General features: G+C 38.6%; 2 protein-coding genes and 1 long non-coding RNA gene across 6 annotated transcripts in view; 1 reads left to right on the forward strand and 2 right to left on the reverse strand.

Annotated features, from left to right (window-relative positions):
- The window catches only part of LOC105475466 (uncharacterized), a 431412-nt gene that overhangs the window by 354629 nt on the left and 51431 nt on the right, over nt 1-25352 (reverse strand). The window lies entirely within an intron of this gene.
- LOC105475904 (uncharacterized) lies at nt 1172-13627 on the reverse strand. The gene is made up of 5 exons (XM_071094065.1): nt 13600-13627; nt 11900-12325; nt 11709-11833; nt 3732-3912; nt 1172-1699 (listed from the first exon to the last, which is right to left on the reverse strand). Exons 1-5 carry the CDS (start codon nt 13625-13627, stop codon nt 1509-1511), a joined length of 951 nt encoding a protein of 316 aa, XP_070950166.1. The 3' UTR covers nt 1172-1508.
- On the forward strand, nt 11879-22170 carry LOC105475463 (STEAP family member 1). 4 transcript variants are annotated; one of them, XM_071094785.1, is made up of 7 exons: nt 11879-11968; nt 15491-15547; nt 15836-16053; nt 17139-17253; nt 18171-18683; nt 19277-19441; nt 21820-22164. In XM_071094785.1, the coding sequence occupies exons 4-7, from the start codon at nt 17170-17172 to the stop codon at nt 22075-22077; spliced, it is 1020 nt and encodes a 339-aa protein (XP_070950886.1). In that variant the 5' UTR covers nt 11879-11968; nt 15491-15547; nt 15836-16053; nt 17139-17169; the 3' UTR covers nt 22078-22164. The 4 variants fall into 4 exon arrangements, with proteins under 4 accessions (XP_070950886.1, XP_011729016.2, XP_011729015.2 ...); XM_011730714.3 differs by lacking the exon at nt 15836-16053 and having other exon boundaries at nt 15491-15554; XM_011730713.3 differs by lacking the exon at nt 15836-16053.

The following is a 25352-nucleotide window of genomic DNA, read 5'->3' on the forward strand; positions in this document are numbered from 1 at the left end:
TAAGGGCCTCCTCTCCTATTCTCTTCAGTCCCTTAGTACACATGGTCTTCTTTCATTCTTCATTGCCCTTTCCTTTCTCCTTCTGCCAGTTCTTTCATTCAGTGCTACCATCCATTATTCTCCAATAATAATAATGGCATTCATTGAACACCTTCTATGTGCCAGACTCTATGTAGAGCATTTTATATTTATTTTCTCATTTAATCTTGACAACCACCTTATGAAATAGATTAAATTGCTTTCTCATTTTACATATCATAGGCCTCAGATTTAGAAAGACAGTTTTTCCTTCACTCTACCTATGACTTCTAAACTAAGTATATACAATAGAGCAATCATTCAACACCTTGAATGAATGAAGTCCTTGGCCATGGTGACAGGAATAAAAGGATCAAATAAGTAATCTTCTCACAATGTCTCAGATCACTGCTGCTGTTCATGATTCTTGAGCCAATCACTGAAATAATGTCCAAGATTTAAGTGGGGCTGTTAAAGCTGTTTGGAGAAGAGAATGATTTCTCTAACTGCCTTTCTACAATCACCTGCATAGGTCGTAAGGTGTTTCAGTGATAGAGTTTGGCTGTGATATGTCTACTTTGATCAAGGACAAGATTTCATCACTTACAAAAAAAATAAAAACTAATAATTAACAGGTCAGGAGCCAGAGACAAACATTTTTGTCAGTCACTTTCTTCTCTTTCTAATCAATTGACTATTATTGCTCTTATAATTGCCTATAAACTGTTCTTGCAAATATTTTAAACTCACAAAGACGTGAAAGTTAAGGAAACTATGATATGCATTATATTGTGGTTATAAAGAGTAAAAAGGCTTTTTATCCTTGAGATTATTTATCTTCTCTAAGCTTCAATTTCCTCATTAGTAAAATGATGAAAGTACCTAGTTTTAAGGATTTTTATAAGGATTAAATAACATAATGTATGTGACATGCTTGAAATGGTAAGCATTTAATCAATATTACATACAGATGTAGATATATAGAAAATGAATGATTATTATATAAAGATACAAACATATATACAATAAGTAAACAGATGTTAGAGATAGATAATAGATGATAGATAGATAATAGATGATAGATAGATAGATAGATAGATAGATAGATAGATAGATAGATAGATAGATAGATACACAAACACACACAGAGAAAGAGAGCGAGAGAGAGAGATGGAAGTGAGCCTAAACATACATAGCTTAATGCTTTCTCTAAACTTCATGAAAACTATTTAGACCACAGAATATGCTCAGATAGCATAACACCAACCCAACCACACAAAATATCATCCTTTCTTTTTCTACTAAGTTTGAGAAAGTCTGGTGGTAAAACCACATAAGGAGAAAGCAGCAGCACCAGAGGCCCTTGATGGCATTTGTTTTTAATGCAAAAGGCTCTGGAGCCACCTTGCGGCCACATAACACAGCAGGCCCCACCACATCAAGCTCTATGGGAAGTAGAAGTCTTCGCTTTCCAAAGCCCCTTTGTGATACTAGTAAGATGAGTTGTTTCCTTGACTGGTAATTAGAAGAAGAACCCTGTCCCCCTCAAATGGAAATGGTGCATACAGCTCGCTCTGTTGCCCACAAATCTGTCTCTGTAGTTTTGACTGCATTAACTCAACCAGCCATTTTCCCTGTGAAGCTTGCAGTGGGTTCTTAAGGATCCTGCAGTAGCCAGTCCCTAGGAGAGACAGGCATGTTATACAACTGACTAGAATATGATGAGAAAAGAGTTATAATAGAGATGTTTACAAATGAAGTAGGCAGAGACGATGGCTTTGGGGAAGCTAACCAGAATTTTCAAAGCAGAACTGAAGAGAGGCCTAGAGCAAAAGCTGAGTGGGAGAATTCAATTCGATAAATGTTTCTGAGCTCCAGCTGCTATGAGTTAAGCTCTCTGCTAAGGAGTAGAGATCTGAAGATGGCTAACACCTTAAGGAGCTCATGTCCTTAAGTGCTTCCTTCCAGAAACACTAAAGAATCTTCTTTCAGGAAGCAATAAAGAAACACGACCAGTACCCTGTGTTAGAAATTGCCTGGTTATCCCACACATGCAGTAGGTCTAGGGGAGGAATGCTACTAAATGTATAAAGTAAGTTCCTGGACATAAAAATATTTCTAGGCCAAAGGAATACTTAATCCTTATACACCATTTCTGGTTTGAGAGGGAAAACAAAACCATTCTTTTTCTTCTTTCCAGTGAAAAATCTTTCACTCTTCTGGGGCCAAGTTCAAATCATCATATCTTCCATAATCAGATAAATTCCAAATCACTGCACTGTCACTTATAGGAATTTTAAGTACTTTAGCTCTTATCTTATTACCCACCACTTCCTTCTCGGTGATTATGAAATTTTCCCAGTAAACCCAATTATTTGCATAGCTTGTCTCTTCATTTCACCCAAATAAATGTGGAAGGCAGAGAACAAGTGCTCAATTTTTGCAGTTCCAAAGTCCATACACTCCATCCCCTTCAACTGGTCTTGACTACCATCAGTCATGAGCTCACTTACTAACCTTCACCTCTCCCCACAAAGTTGTGAACGTTTCAACTCATATTTATCTTCTTTCTTCTAATTCCTGAGAAAAAGGCGTCTCTGCTTCTGTTGAAAGATAATCTTTCCACTATTTTCTGGATTATTCTCTCTTTTTCATGTATCTTCAATCTCTTTTTTATGTTGTTCTCTTTCTCTCTGTCTATAGGAAGAATCTAATGTCTCTTACCCTCAAAAGACCATTCTCCAGCCGATTCCCCAGCTCTCTCCTTTTTTTTTAATGCAACCTTATTGGAAGCTACAGTCTTTGTCTTCACTCTTTCTTTCCCCGGTTCTTCCTTGATGCACTGCTATCTGGTTTCCACCCTCAAAGACTGTTCTCATACAGTTAGCAGAGTCCTCTGAAATGATGAGTCCAGCAGACTCTTTTTTTATGTCCTATCTTATTTTTGCCTTTTTATAGCTCTTGAAACTGTGGACCACTTGTTTCTCCTTGGAATTCTCCCCGAGGTACCCTTCACTCACTAATTATTTATCAACTACTCACTACATACCATACTTCATATTAAGCCTGAGGAGCCAAATGGAAGGTAGTCGTTCCTGTCCCTCTTAGTTTTCATTCTAACAGAGAAGGCTGAGTACAAGGTAAGTAGGGTGCAGAAGAAAAATTATCTCAGTCTCCTGATTCTTTTACTGAACCTTTCCACATTCCCCTTTTCCCTACAACAAAGATCTCTCTAACTTTTGGTCACACCCCCTATCCATGTATGCATTCCCAATATATTTATAGCTAGATACATATACACACATGTATTCTCTCTCTTTCTCTCTCTTTTCTCTTTCTCTCTCATTAGCTAATACCCCATGATAAGACTACTTGTCATTAACATTAACTATGCTGTACATAAATCCACATTTCAGATAGTTTTCTGGATGGCTTCCAGAAAATTACTTTGTAATGAAGCTGATAAAGAGATTAAACTTGGATAAGAAAAATGCCAACTCCGCCACCTTTTGTTTGCTTATGTTTTCATTATGGATACTTATCTTCAAACTGAAATTTCTTCGCAGAAGTCTTTTAAGTAACTGTTTAAGTTGGACTTATCTAACAGGATTTAGCACAATATTGTGTATATACAATGCACTTAATAAATTTTTATGAATAGATCGAACATGCATGAGGGCTTAGGTATTTTCTGTGCTAGGAAAAGATAAAACCTGCTTCGGGTGGCCAGAAGGACAGAAATCCAAGGTCCTGTGAGAAACTGGAAAAGCTGCTCCGGCATGGTGCTAGATTGCTGCTCCGGCATGGTGCTAGATTGCTGCACACAGATGTCTCACTCTTGGGAATATAATCACCCTGATTAGTCAGAAATGCACAGAAATGGGTAGGTACCACCTAGAGCAGAATAGATGCCAAAAGAAGATGATTATTATGGGTAATTGGCTTAAAATAAGAGAAAACAAATATATAATAGATTTGTCTTCTTAATGCCCCTAGTATTGGTTTTCAATTATGGCACCTGCTTATTTCTCTATAAATAAAAAGAAGAACAGATTTTATGATAGTGTTTTAGTATGTTTTCACACTGCTGATAAAGATATACTTGAGACTGGGTAATTTTAAAAAAGAGATTTAGTGGGCTCACAGTACCATATGGCTGGAGAGGCCTCACAATCATGGCAGAAGTCAAAAGGCACATCTTACATGGTGGCAGAGAAGAGAGAAAGAGGACCAAGCAACAGGATTTCCTGTTATAAAACCATCAGATCTCATGAGACTTATTCACTACCATGAGAACAGCATGGGGGAAACTGCCCCCATGATTCAATTATCTCCCACCAGGTCCCTCCCACAAAATGTGAGAATTATGGGAGCTACAATTCAAGATGAGATTCGGGTGGGGACACAGAACCAAACCATATCATTCTGCCCCTGGCCCCTCCCAAATCTCACGTCCTCACATTTCAAAACCAATCATGTCTTCCAAACAGTCCCCAAAGTTTTAAGTCATTTCAGCATTAACTCAAAAGTTCACAGTCCAAAGTCTCACTTGAGAGAAGGCAAGTCCCTTCCACCTATAAGCCCGTAAAATCAAAGGCAAGTTAATTACTTTCTAGATACAATGGGGGTACAGGCATTGGATAAATACACCCATTCTAAATGGGAGACATTGGCCAAAATGAAGGGACTAAAGGCCCGGTGCAAGTTCAAAATCCAGCATGGCGGTCAAATCTTAAAGCTCCAAAATGATCTCCTGTGACTCCATGTCTCACATCCAAGTCACACTGATGCAAGAGTTGTGTTCCCATGGTCTTGGGAAGTTCCACCCCTGTGGCTTTGCAGGGTACAGCCTTCCTCCTGGCTGCTTTCACAGGCAGGCATTGAGTGTCTGTGCCTTTTCCAGGCACAAAGCGCAAGCTGTCAGTGGGTCTACCATTCTGAGGTCTGGAGGACAGTGGCATGCTACTAACAGCTCCACTAGGCAGTGCCCCAGTGGGGACTCTGTATGGGGTCTCCAACTCCACAATTCCCTTCCGCACTGCCCTAGCAGAGGTTCTCATGAGGGACCTGCCCCTGCAGCAAACTTCTGCCTGGACATCCAGGCATTTCCATGCATCTTCTGAAGTCTAGGTAGAGGTTCCCAAACCTTAATTTTTGACTTCTGTGGAAACACAGGTTCAACACCATGTAGAAGCTGCCAAGGCTTGGGGCTTGCACCCTCTGAAGCCATGGCTGGAGCCACACCCTGGCCCCTCCTAACCATGACTAAAGCATCTGGGATGCAGGGCACCAAGTCCCTAGGCTTCGCACAGCAGAGCTCCCTGGTCCTGGGCCAGGAAACCAAACCTTCCTCCTAAGCCTGTGCTGGGAGGGACTGCCACAAAGGTCTCTGACATGCCCTGGAGACATTTTCCCCATTGTCTTGGCAATTAACATTTGGCTCCTTGTTACTTATGCAAATTTCTGCAGCAGGCTTGAATTTCTCCTCAGAAAATGGGTTTTGCTTTTCTATTCCATAGCCAGGCTACAAATTTTCCAAACTTTTATGCTCTGTTTCCCTTTTAAAACTAAATGCTTTTAACAGCACCCAAGTCATCTCTTGAATGTTTTACTGCTTAGAAATTTCTTCCTCCAGGTACCTGAAATCATCTCTCTCAAGTTCAAGGTTCCACAAATCTCTAGGGCAGGGGCAAAATGTCACCAGCCTCTTCACTAAAACATAGCAAAAGTCACCTTTACTCTAGTTCCCAACAAGTTTCTCATCTCCATCTGGGACCACTTTAGCCTGGATTTTATTGTCCATATCATTATCAGCATTTTGGTCAAAGCCATTCAACAAGTCTCTAGGAAGTTCCATACTTTCCCACATTTTTCTGTCTTCTTCTGAGCCCTCCAAACTGTTTCAACTTCTGCCTGTTACCCAGTTCCAAAGTCGCTTCCACATTTTCAGGTATCTTTACAGCAACACCCCACTCTACCAGTACCAATTTACTGTATTAGTCCATTTTCACACTGATAATAAAGACATACCCAAGACTAGGTAATTTATAAAGAAAAAGGGGTTTAATGGACTCAAAGTTCCATGTGGCTGAGGAGACCTCACAATCATGGCAGAAGGCAAAAAGCATGTCTACATGGCAGCAAAAAAAAGAGAAAGAGGACCAAACAACAGGGGTTTCCCCTTATAAAACCATCAGCTCTCATGACACTTATTCACCACCACAAGAACAGTATGGGGGAAATCATCCCCATGATTCAATTATTTCCCACTGGGCCCCTCCCACAACACATGAGAATTATGGGAGATACAATACAAGATGAGATTTGGGTGGGGACAGAGCTAAACCATATCAGATAGGAAGGAACCAAGGTTCCACAGATGGTGGAACCAAGCAGTGCTCCCACTGAACATTCCCCATGTCCAGGCATAAATGGAGGGCCAACAGGAAGGCCATGTGAGAAAACCTCTACACGAGAATGTTGGTGGTCAGGACACATAAGAGGTCTCCACTGTAAGACACACTGCTGACTAACAAGTTTACCCCCTGAATCCTCAGAAGGACTCCAGAATAAAGAAACCATTCAACCTAACAAAGAAAGAAATCAAAGCGCCCAATCTAGTACGAACATAGAGATCAGAATTGTAGGTTAAAATGTAGTAGAGGCTTCCAGTTGTTCATCAAAATTTGCTATCCCTGCTTCCATAGTGGTGGACCTTAAAAACTGGCCACCTGGTGAGAGACTACTTTCCGTGCCTATCTTGCCATATAAGTAAATTATCAATGGAAAATGAGAGGAAGCAATTGGACAGTTTCTATCTTAATTATTTTAATAAAATAACTTGTCTTGGTCTCATACTTATTCCTTTCTTGCAATCTAGATCACAGTTGTACCCATGCCACAATTTCAATCACAGTGCCAAGATCAGTGCACTTGGAGACAGCAGAGCAACAAGATGGAACAATCTGGGAATCCCTGAATGACCTCATAGAGCAGACTAACTCTACTAAATTGGAATACTCACTGCAGTACTGTTACATGATGGTGAAACCATCTTCTTAGAATCACTCTACATTATTTTGGTACTCTTTGTTGCAGTAGCTTAGCCCACACCCTAACTGATACGAAAGAAAAACTGAATGTATCATAAGATAATTCCTGTTAACTGTTACCTCCCTGAATCCTCCCAACTTTGTGTAGCCTGAGGAAATTTTGATTGATTATATGTGGTCGCAGAGGTAGTCCAGTACAGTGGAAAGAGCACTGAAGTCAAAGGGACTTTGACTGAAGTCTCAGCTTGACCTCTAAACACTTTGATCAAGTTACTTAAATGTTCCAAGCTAACGTTCACCTATAAACTGAGGATAATAACTCTACAGAAGGGATATTGGGAGAATTAAATGAGGTAATATAGAAAGCCACATAACACAGTCTTAGGAAAGAGTAGTATTTTCATAAGTGACAGTATCCCTCCTTTCATCCTTTCTTCTGGAAGCCCAAATCTGGGAAAAAGTAAACATGCTGTGACTCCTAAGGCAGAACCCATTACTAAAAATGTTAGGTCAAGCCAGTCATGATGGCTCATGCCTGTAATCTCAACACTTTGGGAGTCTAAGGCAGGAGGATCATTTGAGGCCAAGAGTTCAAGACCAGCCTGGGCAATATAGCAAGACCCTGTCTCTACAAAACATTTAAAAAGTAGCCAAGAAAGGTGGTGTACACCTGTAGTCCTGGCTACTTGCAAGGCTAAGGCAGAACAACAGCTTGAGTCCAGGTGTTTGAAGCTGCAATGAGCTATGATCACACCACTGCACTCCAGCCTGGGCAACACAGTGAGACCCTGTCTCTAAAAATAAATAAATAAATACATAATTTTAGCTCCAACGCTACAAATCAGCATTCTTCACCTATCCATTGGACCACCTTCCCTGTCGAATATTCTCCAGCTCCCTATCTCCTACTACTCAAGATATCCAAGACCTGTAGTTCCTGTGACAGTGGCATCCCTGGACCCACATGTTCCTGTAACAGAAAGCAAGGAGGAGGAGGATGTGGACTACGGTAGATAAGAAAATGTTCCCTATAAAACATAAAACAAATGGATGTGTGCCCATAGCTTTGATCTAAGTGATGCCTAGACATTCATGGGTTCCATATCCATGTGCTTTATATGACTTCACTGGAGCCTAGGGCTAAACTTACATTCCACAAGCATTTACTTTGAGTCTCTTCCATCAACCTCTAATTTACAAGAGATGCAAAGATAAAAATGGCAAAGTCTCTGCTCTTTTAGAGCTCACAATTTAATGAGGGAAATATAAACACATATAAAAATCTCTAATATGGATAGACTCTGAAAAGTGCTATAATATTAGATCAAACAAGGTAGTGTATGAGCTAAGCTACTATAACAAAGAGAACCAAGATAGAGAGGTTTAAAGATAGTTGATTTCACTATCATGGAATGTTTGATATGGACATGTGGGGCAGGAAGAAGTTGCCTAGAATAAGTAATATTATAAAGGTGGTAAAATTTGTCCTTGTGGTCCTAACCCTTCTTTTTTCTCTAAGGTATAACCCCTTCATAACCTTGTAGTATAAGTGTTCGATATCCTGATATTTCTTTCTCCATGCCAGAACGTACTTTCAGAAAAAGCTGAAACATTCTTTACAGTAGGATGTAAATAACTGATAAGGCTTAATATGGTACCATTGCCAGGAACTTTAGTCTTTTCATAGATCACTACATATTTAAAGCCAATAGAATATATCACAGCATTTTGAACATCATTGAGCAGTACTCAGGTAGAGATCTGTGAGCTTTGAAATGAAGCGCCTACTCTTACAACCTACCTGAAAATATGTTTACTGTTGCCTGTCTCGGTGAAAGAGCAACAAGGGACTTGGAGTTTGGGAGAAAGAATTCAGAAGAATAGTTAAAACCTCCAGTCCCAAGAGCAGACCTTCCCTCTACCCCCAACCACTTTTAAATGCAGACACTAGGGACAAACTGACCACATACTTTGAAGATTACAGTAGATCTTGAACTAGTAAAAAGAATGTATCACAGGAGGTTAACAGAATCAGAAATTTTGGTCAGTGAAGCTTTATCATGTCTGTCTTAAAACAATTATTTTGACAAAATATTTCTCCTTGAACTCTAGGTAATTTTTGCTGTCGTTTCAAATAAAAGTCTGACCATTCTTCTTTCATAAGAGGCAGACTTGGAAATAGCGTTGGTCATTATTTGAATCGCTGTCCCCTCAGGAGTTAGTTTGATTTCCAAAGGAAAAAGCTTAACATAATTCTTGTCATTCACTTAAAATTTACTGTCTATTTCTCATTGTGATTCTCTTTAGTAGTATGATTTATTTTATTTTATCTCTCACACCTTAGTATTTCATTTACTTTTAAAATGGTCGTCTCATCAGGTTCTAAGATTAGGTTGCTTATTTGTCAGACAAAAATACTCATAGATTCTAAATTATATTTTCTCCACAGCATGTTACTATGAAGTCACCAATTTAGTATTTGACCTCAAATAACACCGAGGTCCACTTTGTTAATACGCACTCTCACTATAGTTTAAGTTTATTACAGAATATTCGGAAAGATCCAAATTTATTTGTAACTCATGGTTGAATCCCATTTGAAATCCTCTAGTTGTTTAGAGTCACAGCAAAACTAGCAACTTGCCTTTCAACATTTGTAATAGCATAATGTGGCTTTCCACAAGCCACACTTGTTTTTAGAAGTATGTGCTAAACAGGCTGACTCAGCATTCTGAGATGCTCTGGCATTGTATTACCCGCCCCCCAACAAACATTATTTTTCTTTATCTCATACCTCAAATTACAGGTTATTTGTATGCAAAAATTGCAGATAGTTCATCTATGATACTAACTCCTGGCAACTCAATAAAAGCTTTTTAGTAACATTTTTTTCTTAATCGAATATTGTGTTGCTTTTATAACATCTACAAACTAATTGGTAAATTATCTTACACTTTTAATCATTTTACTTTGGAACATACTGTATTTATTCTCCACACTAAAATATTGGACAAAAAAAATACTTTTATAAGAAGTGCAGAAATAAAATTGCTAAAGTCTAATTATAAAACAAAAATATTTGGGGTTTGATCTTAAATGTTTTAATTAGAAAAGGAAAAGCAGTTTTAAGTGCAGCTTGCTTTATAACCATATTAATATCAACATATATTATTATGTTAACACAATAACTCTTTTCCCTTTTCATACGGAAAATAGATTGTGAAAAAGAGAATGACCTTTGTTCTACCAAATGTTAAACAATGAAAGCATATCGTTTTGTCTGACCATTTAAGACCCATGATCACTTTTAAAACTCAACAATGCTTAGACACAGTTAAAAAGTCTTAATTCTTTGTAGTCTGTGCTACATATACAAAGATTACACAGATTTTTTTTCTAAAACTTAAATTATTTTCTAGTTTCACTAGAAACAACAGGTGTAAGATTCTATTTCCACCACAAGGGGTCAGTCCACGGTAATTTAATCTTCAAAGGGTTTTAAAATAATCCATGGAAAGTCAGTGACTACAGAAAATACTTATATCAAAACATGAACAGTCTTCGGTGCCCTAGCAGTTGAATAAAAAACAATCATGGAAAATGTGGTTGAGCGTTTATTTTCCTTTGCGTTTTCTACTCAGCTTAGTCCTGAGAATGTTGTATACCAAATCCCCGGAATTTTGCAATTCATGTCTCAGACACTACCCTGAGGCTGGTTCCAACGGAGAGAAGTAAATCCCCTGCTCAAGTTGTCTTTTTCCAAAACTTTGGAATATTAACAGTTAACTTTACTTTAGGTTTGGAATACTTTGTTGAGCTAGGATATGGGAAGCTGCACTTAAAAGTTGAGGCAAGGAAGGGAGGGACAGAGTAAACGTGGGGTTTAAGCTTTTTTTCCGGCTGGGGAGCAGGGTTTGTGCTATTAAAGGTACACAATTTGAACAATTTAGGGAGCAAGGCACTCTCAGAAAATCAGCTTCGGATTCCTCAAACTGTCAGTCACAGCCATTTCAGGACGGGCTGTTAGGTTTTAAATAAGCAGGCTGGGCTTGGTGGCTCACGCCTGTAATCCCAGCACTTTGGGAGGCCGAGGCGGGTGGATCACGAGGTCAGGAGTTCAGGACCAGCCTGGCCAAGATGGTGAAACCCCGTCTCTACTAAAAATACAAAAATTAGACGGGCGAGGTGGCAGGCGCCTGTAATCCCAGCTACTCGGGAGGCTGAGGCAGGAGAATCGCTTGAACCCGGGTCCGGAGGTTGCAGTGAGCCGAGATCGCGCCACTGCACTCCAGTCTGGGCGACAGACTGAGACTCCGTTTCAAAAAATAAAATAAAATAAAAATAAATAAGCTAACGTGTGGGAAGGGTTTGTAAGCTCTAAACGGTCTATCTCAAAGTGTGATCTGGGAATGCTTCCATATCTCATGTGAACTTGTTGGAAATGAGAGTCTCAGGCCCCATCCCAGACATACTGAACCGGAAACTGTGGGTGGACAGCCCAACATTCGGTGTTTTAATAAGCCCCCGGGTAAATTCTTATACACGCTAAAGTTTGAGAACCACTGCTCTAGAGAAATGCACAACGTTCCTTAGTGGAGATTAAACAAAAGGCGAAGGGTTGGAGGGCGCGGAACAGACCTCAAGGGCAGGGCACAGGGCGTTTGAGAGGAAACGGAGAGGTCGGAGTGCGACTTGGGGAGTCTTAGCCTCCAGGACGGTCCCGAACCCTGAGGACGCCGGGCGCCAGCAGGTGGCGCTGGACGCTCAACTGACAAGGAGGCGGGGCCTGCAGCAGGCGTGGAGGCTCCGCGCTCTGGAGGCTCAGGCGCCGCGTGGGGCCGGCACCTCCGGGCAGCAGCGGCAGCCGAGACTCACGGTCAAGCTACGGCGAGGAGTGGGTGAGTCCCTTGAATCGTTCTCACTGGCCGCTTGCTCCTCGAGTCTGCCCGCGTGTCGCTGCAAGGCTGGGCGCCGGCTTCCAGTCTTGGGAGGGGTGTAGTGGGTCGCACGCCTTCTCGGGACCCGGACGGCGGCCCTCCTGGGTGAGCGTTGCTCAATTCTCCCCTTATGCGCGGCTCCGGGACGCGCTGCCTTCCAGCCCAGCTGGGTTGTGGCCGGGCCGGGGGTTGCGGGGAGCCAGGGACTCACAGGAAGCCTTTTCGCTAGGGGCTTAAGGTTGTGATAGATTATTAAGTTTGTGCTCAGGTTGCATTTTGATGGCAAGTTTTTTAACGTGGCAAAGTCGCCAGAGTTTGCTGGGCATTGACGAATGATTGGTGCACAGTACTTAAAATCGTGCTACTTCTTGCCTTCGGGTTTCCTGGTAACAGAGTTTTCATTTTTAGTCCTTAGAACACTGGCCCTACTCTTTTAGGATCTGGGTGGGGTTCAGGTTCCCTCCAAAATAGTCAGTCAAGGCTTTAAGTATGTAATTCTGGTCAAATCCACTGGAAGGAGTTTGTAGACAAATTTTTGTACACTTCCAAATTTCTTAACTTTGTTACTTTTGTAAAATACATTTCCCTCCACATCCTGACACGTAATAAAAGGTTATTCATTTAACATGAATGTTAAGCATAGAGAGAAAGCAATGCTTAAAAAGAAAAACAGCGCAGTGGAAAAAAAAAACTCCACTTAGTTAAATGTAAACCAAGTGTGCACTTGAAAGTATAAAAGGTTGGAAATGCAATGCAACCCACAGTGTATTCTAGTATTGGGCTTCTTCATATTCTCAACTGTGGGACATAAACATGAGTCAGTTGGTCTGTGCCAACATTTAGGAACACCAGGGCAGCCATCCTGGTACAGCAAAACAGCAGTCGCTTTAGAAATATGCTTCACTTTTTTAAAAGGGGGTGGAAGAGAACTTTGGGTCGAATTCTGGAGTTCCTAACATTTTAACACTAGGTTTTCCGTTATTTTTCTTTTTATGAAAAGATTTTACTGTAGAACTTAAATTACATTTTGGTTAATGTCTGATGGAAACTAACAAATTTATTTGACTCATAGTTTATTTTCCTGGTTTATGGGCATAGAACTGACTGTGGACCACCCAGTCAACAAGCTCCCTCACTGTCATGGGCTTTTCCTTGGCTTTGCTCTTGAGTGTGGTCTCCTTACCATGCAGACAAATGACTGGGTAACTCTCCAGGGCCACTCTGGTTTTCCACCCAGACTCCGTTTGCAGTGGCCAGCAGTCAGCAAACACTGCCAACCTGCTAGCTACCCCAGGACTGGGTCTAGAAGACAGCCCTCAGCCTTTTCCTCTGCTTCCCTTCCCATGCCACTATCTGCCTATAAAACTTTATCCTCCTCTAGGATACATCGCTCTACCATGCAGTTACTTGTTGAAATGCCTACCTTCTCTTCTAGACCTCAGGGTTTTTCGGAACAGAGGCTTTATCTCATTTAACTTTGTTGTTCACAATATAGTTAATGAATTCATATTGAATAAATGTAGATTAATTTGTTACCATCCTGCAACTCTCAAAGTTAAAACATCTTCTAAACATAGTGAATTATTTCTTACATTTGATTATAGTAGGTGACACTTCCATTCCTAGCACCTCCCTCCCTGACCCCACAAACTATTATGTTGGTGATATGGTTTGGAGCTGTGTCACCCTCTCAGATCTCATGTTGAAATATAACCCCCAGTGCTGGAGCTGGGGTCTGGTGGGAGGTGATTGGACCATGGGAGCAGTTTCTCATGGTTTAACACCATCCCGCCCTTGGTGGTGGTGTCACGTTAGTGCAGGGGTGCCCAACCCCCTGGCCGTAGACTGGTATCAGTGGCCTGTTAGGAACTGGGCTGCACAGCAGGAGGCCAGCGAGCATTACTGCCTGAGCTCCACCTCCTGTCAGATGAACGGTGGCATTAGATTCTCATTAAGTGCACGAACCCTATTGCAAACTGCACATGCAAGGGATCTAGGTTGTGCGCTCCTTACGAGAATCTTAACTATTGCCTGATGATCTGAGGTAGAACAGTTTCACCTCGAAACCCTATCCCCCTTCCCCCCCCTGGAAGAATTATCTTCCACGAAACCAGTCTCCGGTGCCAAAAGGGTTGGGGACCGCTGTGATAATGTAAGACGCCTGCTCCCACTTCACCTTCCGCCATGAATATAATACCTCTGAGGCCTCCCCTGAAGCAGATGTTGCCATGCTTCCTGTACGGCCTATGGAACCATGAGCCAATTAAATCTCCTTTCTTTATCATCATTACCCAGTCTCGGGTATTTCTTTCTCGCAGTGCGAGAACAGCCAGATACACTTGGTTAAGTCACCAAATCACTTGGAATAATGCTTCTTAAGGAGACAGAGTGTCATTTCCTCCAGAGCAGGCATGAGTGTCATTTCTGTTTTTCCTCTTTAATGTTGATCACAGAGTTGGGTTCATAAATACTTGATGACTGGCATATGCTTTACTCAGAATTCTTTTGCGTGCCAGTGGTGAACACCCAAATCACACTAACTTAAACAACCAAAAAAAGGGAATGTGTTAACTGTCTAACTGAAAAATTCAGGATCTAGTCTCAGGGACTGTAAACACTGAAATATGCCAGCAGGACTCTTCTATGTCTTCCTCCACTTGTTCTGCTTCCGTGTTGGCTTTCTTCTTTTCTAATGAAAACATCTTCCTTCTTAGAGCATGGAGAAAAAAGCATGGCAGGCTCATACTGTCCTATCTTAACAAAATGTTAAAACCATCTCATCTCTCTCTTCCACTTCCACATATAAATATCACAGAATGACCATGGTTTAAGTAGGATTCTGTGCCATCCCTAAGCCAATCAGTGGGAGAATAGGAAACTGATTGCCCAGGCCTGACTCATATACCCACTTCTGTGACCAGGGGATGGGCGTTACTATTTTGTGCAACCTCCCAAAATCATATTGGAGGGAGGGACGGGCATTTCTCCAAATGGAGGAAATGTTTTAAATCAGAAAGGAATGTGGGCAAACTAAAACAACAAATATCTTCATCATGAATGTTCTGTAATTTGGAAATAGATAATATCTGGAAAATATTCCACGAGTACCTCAACAAAGAAAATGCCGGCATATGTAAAAGCAACTCTTTATTCTTTGTTATGGTTAAACCTTTAAAACTTGGAGAATGTTTTGAGAACAGTCATGTCTCTTTATGACAGGATACATTCTGAGAAATTCATTGTAAGGCAGGATTTCATTGTTGAGGAAACATCATAGAGTGTACTTGATACCGCCTCCTGCCTACTTAGGCTAGATGGTATAGTCTATTGTTTCTAGGCTACTAATCTGTATAGGGTGTTACTGTGCTAAGTACTGTGGGCAGCTGAAACACAATGGTAAGTATTTGTGTATCTGAACATAGAAAAGGTATAGTAAACATACATATATAGTATAAAAGATAAAAAATTGTTTATTTTGTACAGGACACTTACTGTTAATGGAACTTGCAGAACTGGAAGTTGCTCTGGGAGAGTCAGTGAGTGAGTAGTGAGTGAATGTGAAGGCCTGGGACATTACTGTACACTACTATAGACTTTATAAATGCTGTACACTTAGGCTACCCTACATTTATGGAAAAATTGTTTTCTTTAATAATAAATTAGCTTACTGTAACTCTTTTACTTTATTAACTTTTTTTTTACTCTTTTGTAATAACACTTGGCTTAAAACATAGTCACATTGTACAGCCATACAAAATATTTTCTTTGTTTATGTACTTATTCTTTAAGCTTCTTTTCTATTTCTAATTTTTTTTTTTTTCTTTTTAGACTTTTTGTTGAAACTAAGACACACACACACACATTAGCCTAGGCCTACCAGGGTCAGGATCATCAGTATCACTGTCTTCCACCTCTACATTTTGTCCCACTGGAAGGTCTTCAGGGGGAGTAACAGGCAGTGAGCTGCCATCTTCTGTGGTAACAATGCCTTCTTCTGGAAGACCTGAAGGAACTGCCTGGGGCTGTTGACAGTTAGCTCTTTTTTTGTAAGTAGAAGGAGTATACTTCACAATAATGATAAAAAGTATAGTATTGTAAATAGTAGGCAATAGGAATTTTTTTGCTCCATTATAATCTTACGGGACCACTGTTACATATACAGTCATTGACCAAAATGTTATGTGACACATCACTGTATTTTAAACTATTCCTGGAAACAGCTTTCCACCTAAAACAGTACTACACGTGTTCTAAAATTCAGAAACATTTGGAATGTTTTCTGTCAATCAAATTGTTGTATATCTAATCTGTTTTTCTCATTGAATTTCATAAAGTGTAAATTGAAGATGTATTCCTCTGGAAACAAATTCAGAACTAATAAAAACAATGAATAATACTGTGACATATGTTTACTTTCCCTAAAAAATGTTACACCAATCCTGGATGAGGATCTGTGAGTTTGCTAAGGAAAAGATTCTTTTATCAAGTGAGAAATTTGAAAAGTTGTTTTCCACAGGGTTGGCCAGAAGACTGGGCACATCATTAATGCAGCACAACTCACCACTTCCACTGGAAACATACTAGCAATTCACATCTTCACATCTTCACATCTTCCAAACAAAGACCAACCTCTTACTCCAAAGGAAAAGTGGTACTCTGAAAATACTGTTTCAGACTCCAGTGTCAACCCCAAAGTTCTGTTAAACATAAATCTTACATCAGCTACCTCCAACCTCCATTGATGACATTATTACTCTCAATATAATGCATTCCTAATTATATTTGCCATTGAAAGGAGTTGGCTTTCCTCCAGATGGAAACCTGAAGTTAAATCTTCCTAAAGTAAAGGGCAACATCTGATCCTTTGTAATCCATACAGGCACCTGGGTTATTCATGGAACAAATAAGTGGATAAAAAAGAGCAGGTACCATTGATAAGAGGGCATTGGTTTGAAACTCTTACAGATTATAATATGAAGTTAAATGTATAAATCAGTCACTATTTGAATTTTTATTGTACTTTATCTGCCACTCTAGTCTTTAAGCAAGTAAATTTTTTATATTGTTCCATCAAACATTCACATTTTCATAAGTAGAATAGACATGAAAGTAATTATTTTTATTTTTACAGGTGACTGAAGCCATACTATTTTATAGAATTAATGGAAAGCAGAAAAGACATCACAAACGAAGAAGAACTTTGGAAAATGAAGCCTAGGAGAAATTTAGAAGAAGATGATTATTTGGTAAAATATTAATAATAATAATAAATAAAAATTTACATCTTTAAACATAATTGAGATGCCATTCTGTATCTCCTAGTGTTATGAAAGTGATTTTTCACCCTAGTCTGCTGATATCTGGACTTGTATTATTGTCACTGATACTGTGCAGGACAGAGTAGCATGTGTGAGAGAAATAGTACCTTCACTGATTTTCAGGGACTTAGCTGAATAACCTTGAATAAGTTACTGAAAATCTGGGGTCTTGGTTTGTCTATACCATGCAAGCCTTGGACCAGATCATCCCCAAGTCCCTTCCAATTCTTTCTAACAGTCTATAGTTCTAAGTTTTAAAAAAGTCATCAATGCCCATTTAACAGTAATTTTGTAAGCAAGCATTTTTGTCATAGATACAATGGCAGCTTGCCAAGAGATCATCTAGTAAATTGACAAATCACTGTATAACCAAATAACTTTTGGATAAGAATCACTTTTTTCACTTTTGGTTAAACACAGGATTGTGTTTCTTACTACATTTTTTGACTGAAAAAGTGGCAGAAAATTTTGGTTCCAAACTCTTCCAAATTATCTCAGTGGAAGTCTTAGTGGAAATTATTTATTTAATCTTAATAATTTTAATAGGGAAAAGTAATAAATTATAAGCATATACTTTATAAAAGTAACAGTGTGCATAAAATGAAATAATTTCATTTTTCAAGTTAACTGTCTTACCTATCTGAAGCATGTATTTCTTTTGTGCAAAAGACAAAAGTCTTTCAGTGCTCCATAGACTATGCTATCTTCAACTAACCAGTGTTCAAAAGCAAGATTCTGAATGCCCTTATTCAATGAGAAGCACAATGATTGAGCAATAAGTAATTAGTTCAAGGGATCCCATTGTTTTGTTCAATTTTAAGATGTTTATTTTCTTTCCTTTATAGCATAAGGACACAGGAGAGACCAGCATGCTAAAAAGACCTGTGCTTTTGCATTTGCACCAAACAGCCCATGCTGATGAATTTGACTGCCCTTCAGAACTTCAGCACACACAGGAACTCTTTCCACAATGGCACTTGCCAATTAAAATAGCTGCTATTATAGCATCTCTGACTTTTCTTTACACTCTTCTGAGGGAAGTAATTCACCCTTTAGCAACTTCCCATCAACAATATTTTTATAAAATTCCAATCCTGGTCATCAACAAAGTCTTGCCAATGGTTTCCATCACTCTCTTGGCATTGGTTTACCTACCAGGTGTGATAGCAGCAATTGTCCAACTTCATAATGGAACCAAGTATAAGAAGTTTCCACATTGGTTGGATAAGTGGATGTTAACAAGAAAGCAGTTTGGGCTTCTCAGTTTCTTTTTTGCTGTACTGCATGCAATTTATAGTCTGTCTTACCCAATGAGGCGATCCTACAGATACAAGTTGCTAAACTGGGCATATCAACAGGTAAGATGACAATGCTGACACTGTTACTAATAAAAAGTCTAAGTCACCTAACAAATTAATCATTTCTCATTGTAATATCAATACCCCAACCCTGTTGAAACTCTGTGTTGAAAAGTCATCTATTTTAAAATTTTTATTAGAATTTCACTAGGGCTTGGTTGTCAGACTGTTTTATATTGAGAAATTTTTTTAAACTGAAAATAAGGTACAACTTTAGCAACATAAGAAACATTTTGTTCATGGACAAGGCCACATTTCAAACTTCTACCACCCTCACAAGATTACTTTTTAATACTGTTGTTCTTCTTGTTTACCACATATGCATGCACATTGCAGTTCTATTCAAGTAAACCGTCAAATAATTATTAGAAAATTAACAGATTATGGAAATATTGCATTCAAGAAAAAAAGTGATAGCTCCTATGTCATTTGTCTTAGAGGAGTGCAAAAAAAAAAGAAAGAAAAAGTCATAAATTTGTAGAGACCTGTTATCAGGGCTTCATAGTAGACACAGGGAAGAGTATAGAAGGAGATTCATATTCAGGAAATAACTGTTGTTTGCATTTCTTTTTTCTTTATTTACCTTCTGGTAGGTCCAACAAAATAAAGAAGATGCCTGGATTGAGCATGATGTTTGGAGAATGGAGATTTATGTGTCTCTGGGGATTGTGGGACTGGCAATACTGGCTCTGTTGGCTGTGACATCAATTCCATCTGTGAGTGACTCTTTGACATGGAGAGAATTTCACTATATTCAGGTAAATAATATATAAAATAACCCTAAGAGGTGAATCTTCTTTTTGTGCTTATGATATTGAATATGTTGACTTTATCCCATAAAAAATAACAAATGTTTTTCAATAGCAAAGATCTTGTACTTGTTCCAATTAGTAATGTGCTCTCCTGTTGTTTTCCCTATTGCTTCAATTAGGACAAATGTTTCCTAGACATAAATAAAAGGCATTAAAATATTCTTTTTTTTTTCTTTTTTTTTTTTTTTTTTGAGATGAAGTCTTGCTCTGTTGCCCATGCTGGAATACAGTGGCACGATCTCGGCTCACTGTAACCTGCACCTCCTGGGTTCAGGTGATTCTCCTGCCTCAGCCTCCTGAGTAGCTGGGATTACAGGTACCCATCACTATGCCCAGCTAATTTTTGTATTTTTAGTAGAGACAGGGTTTCCCCATGTTGGCCAGGCTGGTCTCGATCTCCTGACCTCAAATGATCCTCCCACCTCGGCCTCCCAAAGTGCTGGGATGACAGTCGTAAGCCACCACGCTCAGCCTGCTCATTCTAATATTTGAAACTTGTTAGACAATTTGCTACCCATCTAATGTGACATTTTAGGAATCCAATATGCATGGTTTATTAGTTCTTTAAAAATAAAAATATTCTTTTACTTGTCACCTGAATTTAGTAATGCCTTTTATGTTACACAACTTAGCACTTTCCAGAAACAAAAACTCTCCTTGAAATAATAGAGTTTTATCTACCAAAGACATTCTAGTATCTCATTTCAATGGCTGCTTTTTCCAGCTTACATTTTATATAGCTTACTCACTTGAAGTTTATAAATATTCTTGGAATTTTAAAACTATCTCAGATTTACTGAAGTTTATATTCTGGTGGTAGATTATCCATAAAAACAGTGATGCACCAGAATTCACTCGGGGATCCTTGTGTGACAAGGTTCAAAGGACTAAATTTAATTCAGTCATAAACACTGCCAGTTACCTTTTATGGGTAGACATCTTTGGAAATTTCCACAAGGTCAGACATTCCCAACTATCCCTTCTACATGTCCACACGTATACTCCAACACTTTATTAGGCATCTGATTAGGCTGGAAAGTATGCCTCCATCTGAATGATTCCAGTGTGGCTTAGAGTTGATACCACATTCTCACAGAGTTTCCTAATTTTATAGGTTCAGCCTGATAGCCATTGGATTTCTCTGGTCCTCATTAAATAGCTTTCTTCATACATTGCTCTGCCTGTTACACATATGATGAACACTGCTTTTTAGACTTACTTAGGAATTTAAGACTGCATCTTGACAACTGAGCCTATTCTACTATATGCACAATACCTAGCCCATAATAAGTATACAATACACATTTGGTAAAATTAATTTTCAACCAATGACATGTGTTTTTCAACTAGTTACCTAGAAATGTTTCACTTAAAATCTGAAAACTGGTTACACTACAAGTTACCTTGGAGATTCATATCTGAAAACATAAACTTAGCTATTTGATGGTATTCATTGGGACTTAAGAATGCGCCTGAATAATTGTGAGTTAGATTTGTTCTGGCAGGCTAATGACATTTCCAGTAAAGTGAATAGAGGTCAGAAGTCATATAAAAGAGCTGTTGTCAGAACACTGTTAAGATTACATAGGTGAACAACTATTTGTAAGCAACTTTATCTCCGTAGTGACAAAGCAACCCAATGCAAGCTGAAATGTTTCATCACATCTCTGGATCTCTCTATTTTGTGCAGACATTGAAAAAATTGTTCATATATTTCCATGTTATCAGAATATTTGATTTCTTAAAAACATAGGCCAAGTTCATTCACTTCATTATTCATTTATCAAAATCAGAGTGAATCACATTAGTCGCCTTCACAATTGATAAAGATCACTGAAGTCAAATTGATTTTTGCTATAATCTTCAGTCAGTCTACCTATATTTAATTGAGCATCAAAATGTGCAAATCATTGTGTTGATTCTGCAGGGATCCTGTTGTAAGTAAGACTCAGTCCCTGATTTTAGGTGTCTTGTGATAGCAGAATTAAGACAAATACACAAGAGACAAAGCACAGAAAGTAAATATCATAAGGGGATGTACAAAATGGTGGAGAAAGAGTAGACAGAGTTTTTGATCACCTGCCTTCAAAGAAAGGCTGTGAATTTTGTTCACTTAAATAGCCTGGAGACAAGAAATTACCCAAAAGTAAGGTGAGGAGGACAGGCAAAAAGAGTATAAAGATGTGAATGGACATTGTTGAGAAATGTGATAGGAAAACAATCATAGATAAAGGATTTCCAAGCAACAGAGTATATCCAGATGAGGTAGGATGGGATAAACTCTTATTGAACCAATCTTCACCAATTTTGTTTTTCTCTTGCAGAGCAAGCTAGGAATTGTTTCCCTTCTACTGGCCACAATACACGCATTGATTTTTGCCTGGAATAAGTGGATAGATATAAAACAATTTGTATGGTATACACCTCCAACTTTTATGATAGCTGTTTTCCTTCCAGTTGTTGTCCTGATATTTAAAAGCATACTATTCCTGCCATGCTTGAGGAAGAAGATACTGAAGATTAGACATGGTTGGGAAGACGTCACCAAAATTAACAAAATGGAGATATCTTCCCAGTTGTAGAATTACTGTTTACACACATTTTTATTCAGTATTGATATATTTTATCACCAACATTTCAAGTTTGTATTTGTTAATAAAATGATTATTCAAGGATCTTGATGTTTCTCTTTGTATATGTGTGATGAGTTTGAAATATGTATATTTCCTTGCAGATTTGATTCAACGCAAAAAAAATCTTTTAATATGAATCTCTTCCACTTTCTCTATGATAAGAGTAAGCATGACAAAAAAATCATATCTGATTTGTCAGATTATGTAGCATTATAAAATCAAGGGCTTTGAAATACCACTTGTTGCTACCCATTATACAGGTATCATTAGCTATGAAAAGTTTATTTTATCTGAATCTACAACAAAAGCATAATAAGCATTTATTTACTATTGTTAAAGAACTTTCCTTTGTCTGTACCCAGGTTTTACTAATGGAACACCTATCTCCAAAAACACTCAGACTGTATCTATGCAAGTAAAGCAGCAGAGTAATATCAGATACAGCCAGGCAAAATGAAACTCAGGCTATCCAGGAGAAAAAGTAAATTCAATAATTTCCACCTGAGTCATGTACAATTCAGTTTTACTTTAGTGCATTGGTAAAAGCATAACATAAAACATTTCCTGAAAGAACAAACTATACATTAACTGTCAGGACTTGCTAACGCAACTGTTAGCTTCAGAGGTTTTTCATAATTAGCAAAAGTAATCACAAGCTTTATCTTTCATAGTGGTGAGCCATTTATTATTAAAGACAATACAGCTAATGGTGCAAATTAGGAAAAACAATTAGGTGATTCAGTAAGTGGAGTCCAGTGTTTTGTTTTTTGTTCTATCGCAAAGGATGATTATTCATTATTAGATGGGGGATAAGGAACCTCCTTGGGCACAAATTTGAACTCTGCATTATTGGAGTTCAGACATACAAAGATATGTTTGCAAGTAGTGAAGAAAGGATTTGAGAGCAGCAATTCTGAACTGGAACCAGGGCAGACAAGAGTGCCCTTGAGAAAAAAGTCAGCGTAAAAGAAAAAGAAATCTAGGACTCTAGAATTGCAAACCAGATTCATCAAGGGAACAACATACTATGGGACCACTTAACTAAGCATGATGTCATTCTATAATCAACCAGCTCTGAGATGCAGCAGTCAAGTACCATAGTCTCACCTGCATGGCAAAGTGTCAGCATCTCTAGTACTGAGAAGGAGAAATCAAGTTTCAGCCTTCCTAGTACCAACACATTATAGAGGCTGCAGCTTAGAACCGTTTGCAGGTGAAGTGGCACCTCAGTGAAGCTTTCAGGGACAACAGCCGAGTTCTGGCTTGATTATTGGAGCCCTGTCTTGCCAGCCATGGTAACAAGCAACAACAGGCCATTCAGAAACACAGAATATACCTTTTTGAGAATTCCTAGTTATAGGAGAAAGGGAATCAACAAGGGCCTTAAAAGCAAGGCACAAAACATCTAGATTCCACTTTTACTCATAGATTGGTAAGAACTAAACCATTCACTCTTTGTAGCTTTTCTGAAATTTTTACAATGATTGGGTAATATTATGAGCCAAATAAAACAATAAAAATTGTCTTTAAAATAACAATTACAATGTTCTGGTATAAACTTGGATTTTCTTCTGCTCACTCCACTAACATCTATAGAGCATATTCCATATGCCAGATCAGTGCTAAACAGAGGATATAGCCAGATAGAAATGATCTAGTCTCTACTCACAGTCATGGGGAAGAAAAATTTTAGTACGCCAAAGGAGTCTAAGTGTACTGGTATCACTTAGGAAGGAATGACCAGTTCTGTTTACAAGAACAAAGTCAAGAAAGTATAAGGTTGAGCCAGAAAAATAAACTATTTGAGCTGGATATTGTGTATGTAAAAGTTCCTCAGAATGGGAGTGCAGGGTGTAATGTGATGTGTTGGAAGACCTAGCTTAGAGTGGCTGCAACAGAATATGTGAAAGAAATACCAGATTACATATAGACAAAGGATAGATAGGTCAAGGTCATTGTATGACATGAAACTAAGTTTGGGTTTTGCCCTTTAGGGAGTAGGGAAGCCACTAAAAACTTTAAACAGGAACTAAACATTATTTGGGAGCTCCTAAACATTATTATTTTAGGCACTAAACATTATTAGATTTGCATTCTAGAAAGATCTACCTGTAGACTATCCAGGAGATTAATTTGATGGTGAGGGGCAAAGGGTGAAGGCAAGTTATAAAACAAAAAAAAAAATATTTAAGGAGACAACCGTAATATTCCAGGGCAGCAACAATAAATTCCCAAATGAAGGTCATTACAGAGAAGAAGATAAAAGAAGAGAGCTAATGAAATATGATAGGAAGATAGAAATTCTAGTCATTCATGAACAATAGAATATGAGGAACAAGGGGGAGGAAGATATTTAAGGTAGAGCTTCTAGGATTCTTTTAAATTGGATGACTTAAGAATGACACCATTAAACAGGATAGAAAAATTCCACAGAAGGAACAGGTATTTTAACCGAAACAAAAACAGAGTGTGTGCTGTGTACATTGAGTGCTGTTTACAATCATCTCAGTTGTTAAGGAACACAGTGTGTTTTTTTAGTTTCAGGGTACACAAATATAACTATGAAAGACATATAGTTTGGGAAGCAGAAAGGAAAAGGTATTTTTCCTGCTCCTTTGAAAGGGTGCTTTTTAAATAAAACTTTTTATATAGTCAACACACTTATATCTGGATAATTATAGATATGAATATAGATATGAGTGTCACTGCTATAACACGCACAGGGTCCTCCTGGAGTAGAAGGAACAGCACCTGGAAAACAGCTGGCTGTGAGCCCAGTGCCTTCCTTCTCCAAGCAGAGCTCTCCTTCCTGATCAAAGTGAGTCCACCTGGAGTTTATTTTCTTTAAAGATTTGCTCAATAGAGATTTTATTATCTTTGGTTTTTAAAAAAAAGTTAAAATGATATATTTACTATTTTAATAATGAGTTACATTTAATGTTTTATGGCAACAAAAAAGAAATATCTGATTCTGATGAGGAGAAACTAGCGCAAAAAGGCTGCAAATACCAAAAACCAGAAGCCCTCTTCTACTCCAAAGGATCAAAACTCCTTGCCAGCTTCTGAATTTAAATTCAGGAATCTCTGGACAGAGAATGAGTTTGACGAATTGACAGAAGTAGGCTTCAGAAAGTGGGAAATAACAAACTCCTCCAAGCTAAAGGAGCATGTTCTAACCCAATGCAAGGAAGCTAAGAACCTTGAAAAAAGCTTAGACAAGTTAC

This window comes from Macaca nemestrina, chromosome 4 (genome assembly GCF_043159975.1).
Source record: "Macaca nemestrina isolate mMacNem1 chromosome 4, mMacNem.hap1, whole genome shotgun sequence".
NCBI lineage: Eukaryota > Metazoa > Chordata > Mammalia > Primates > Cercopithecidae > Macaca > Macaca nemestrina.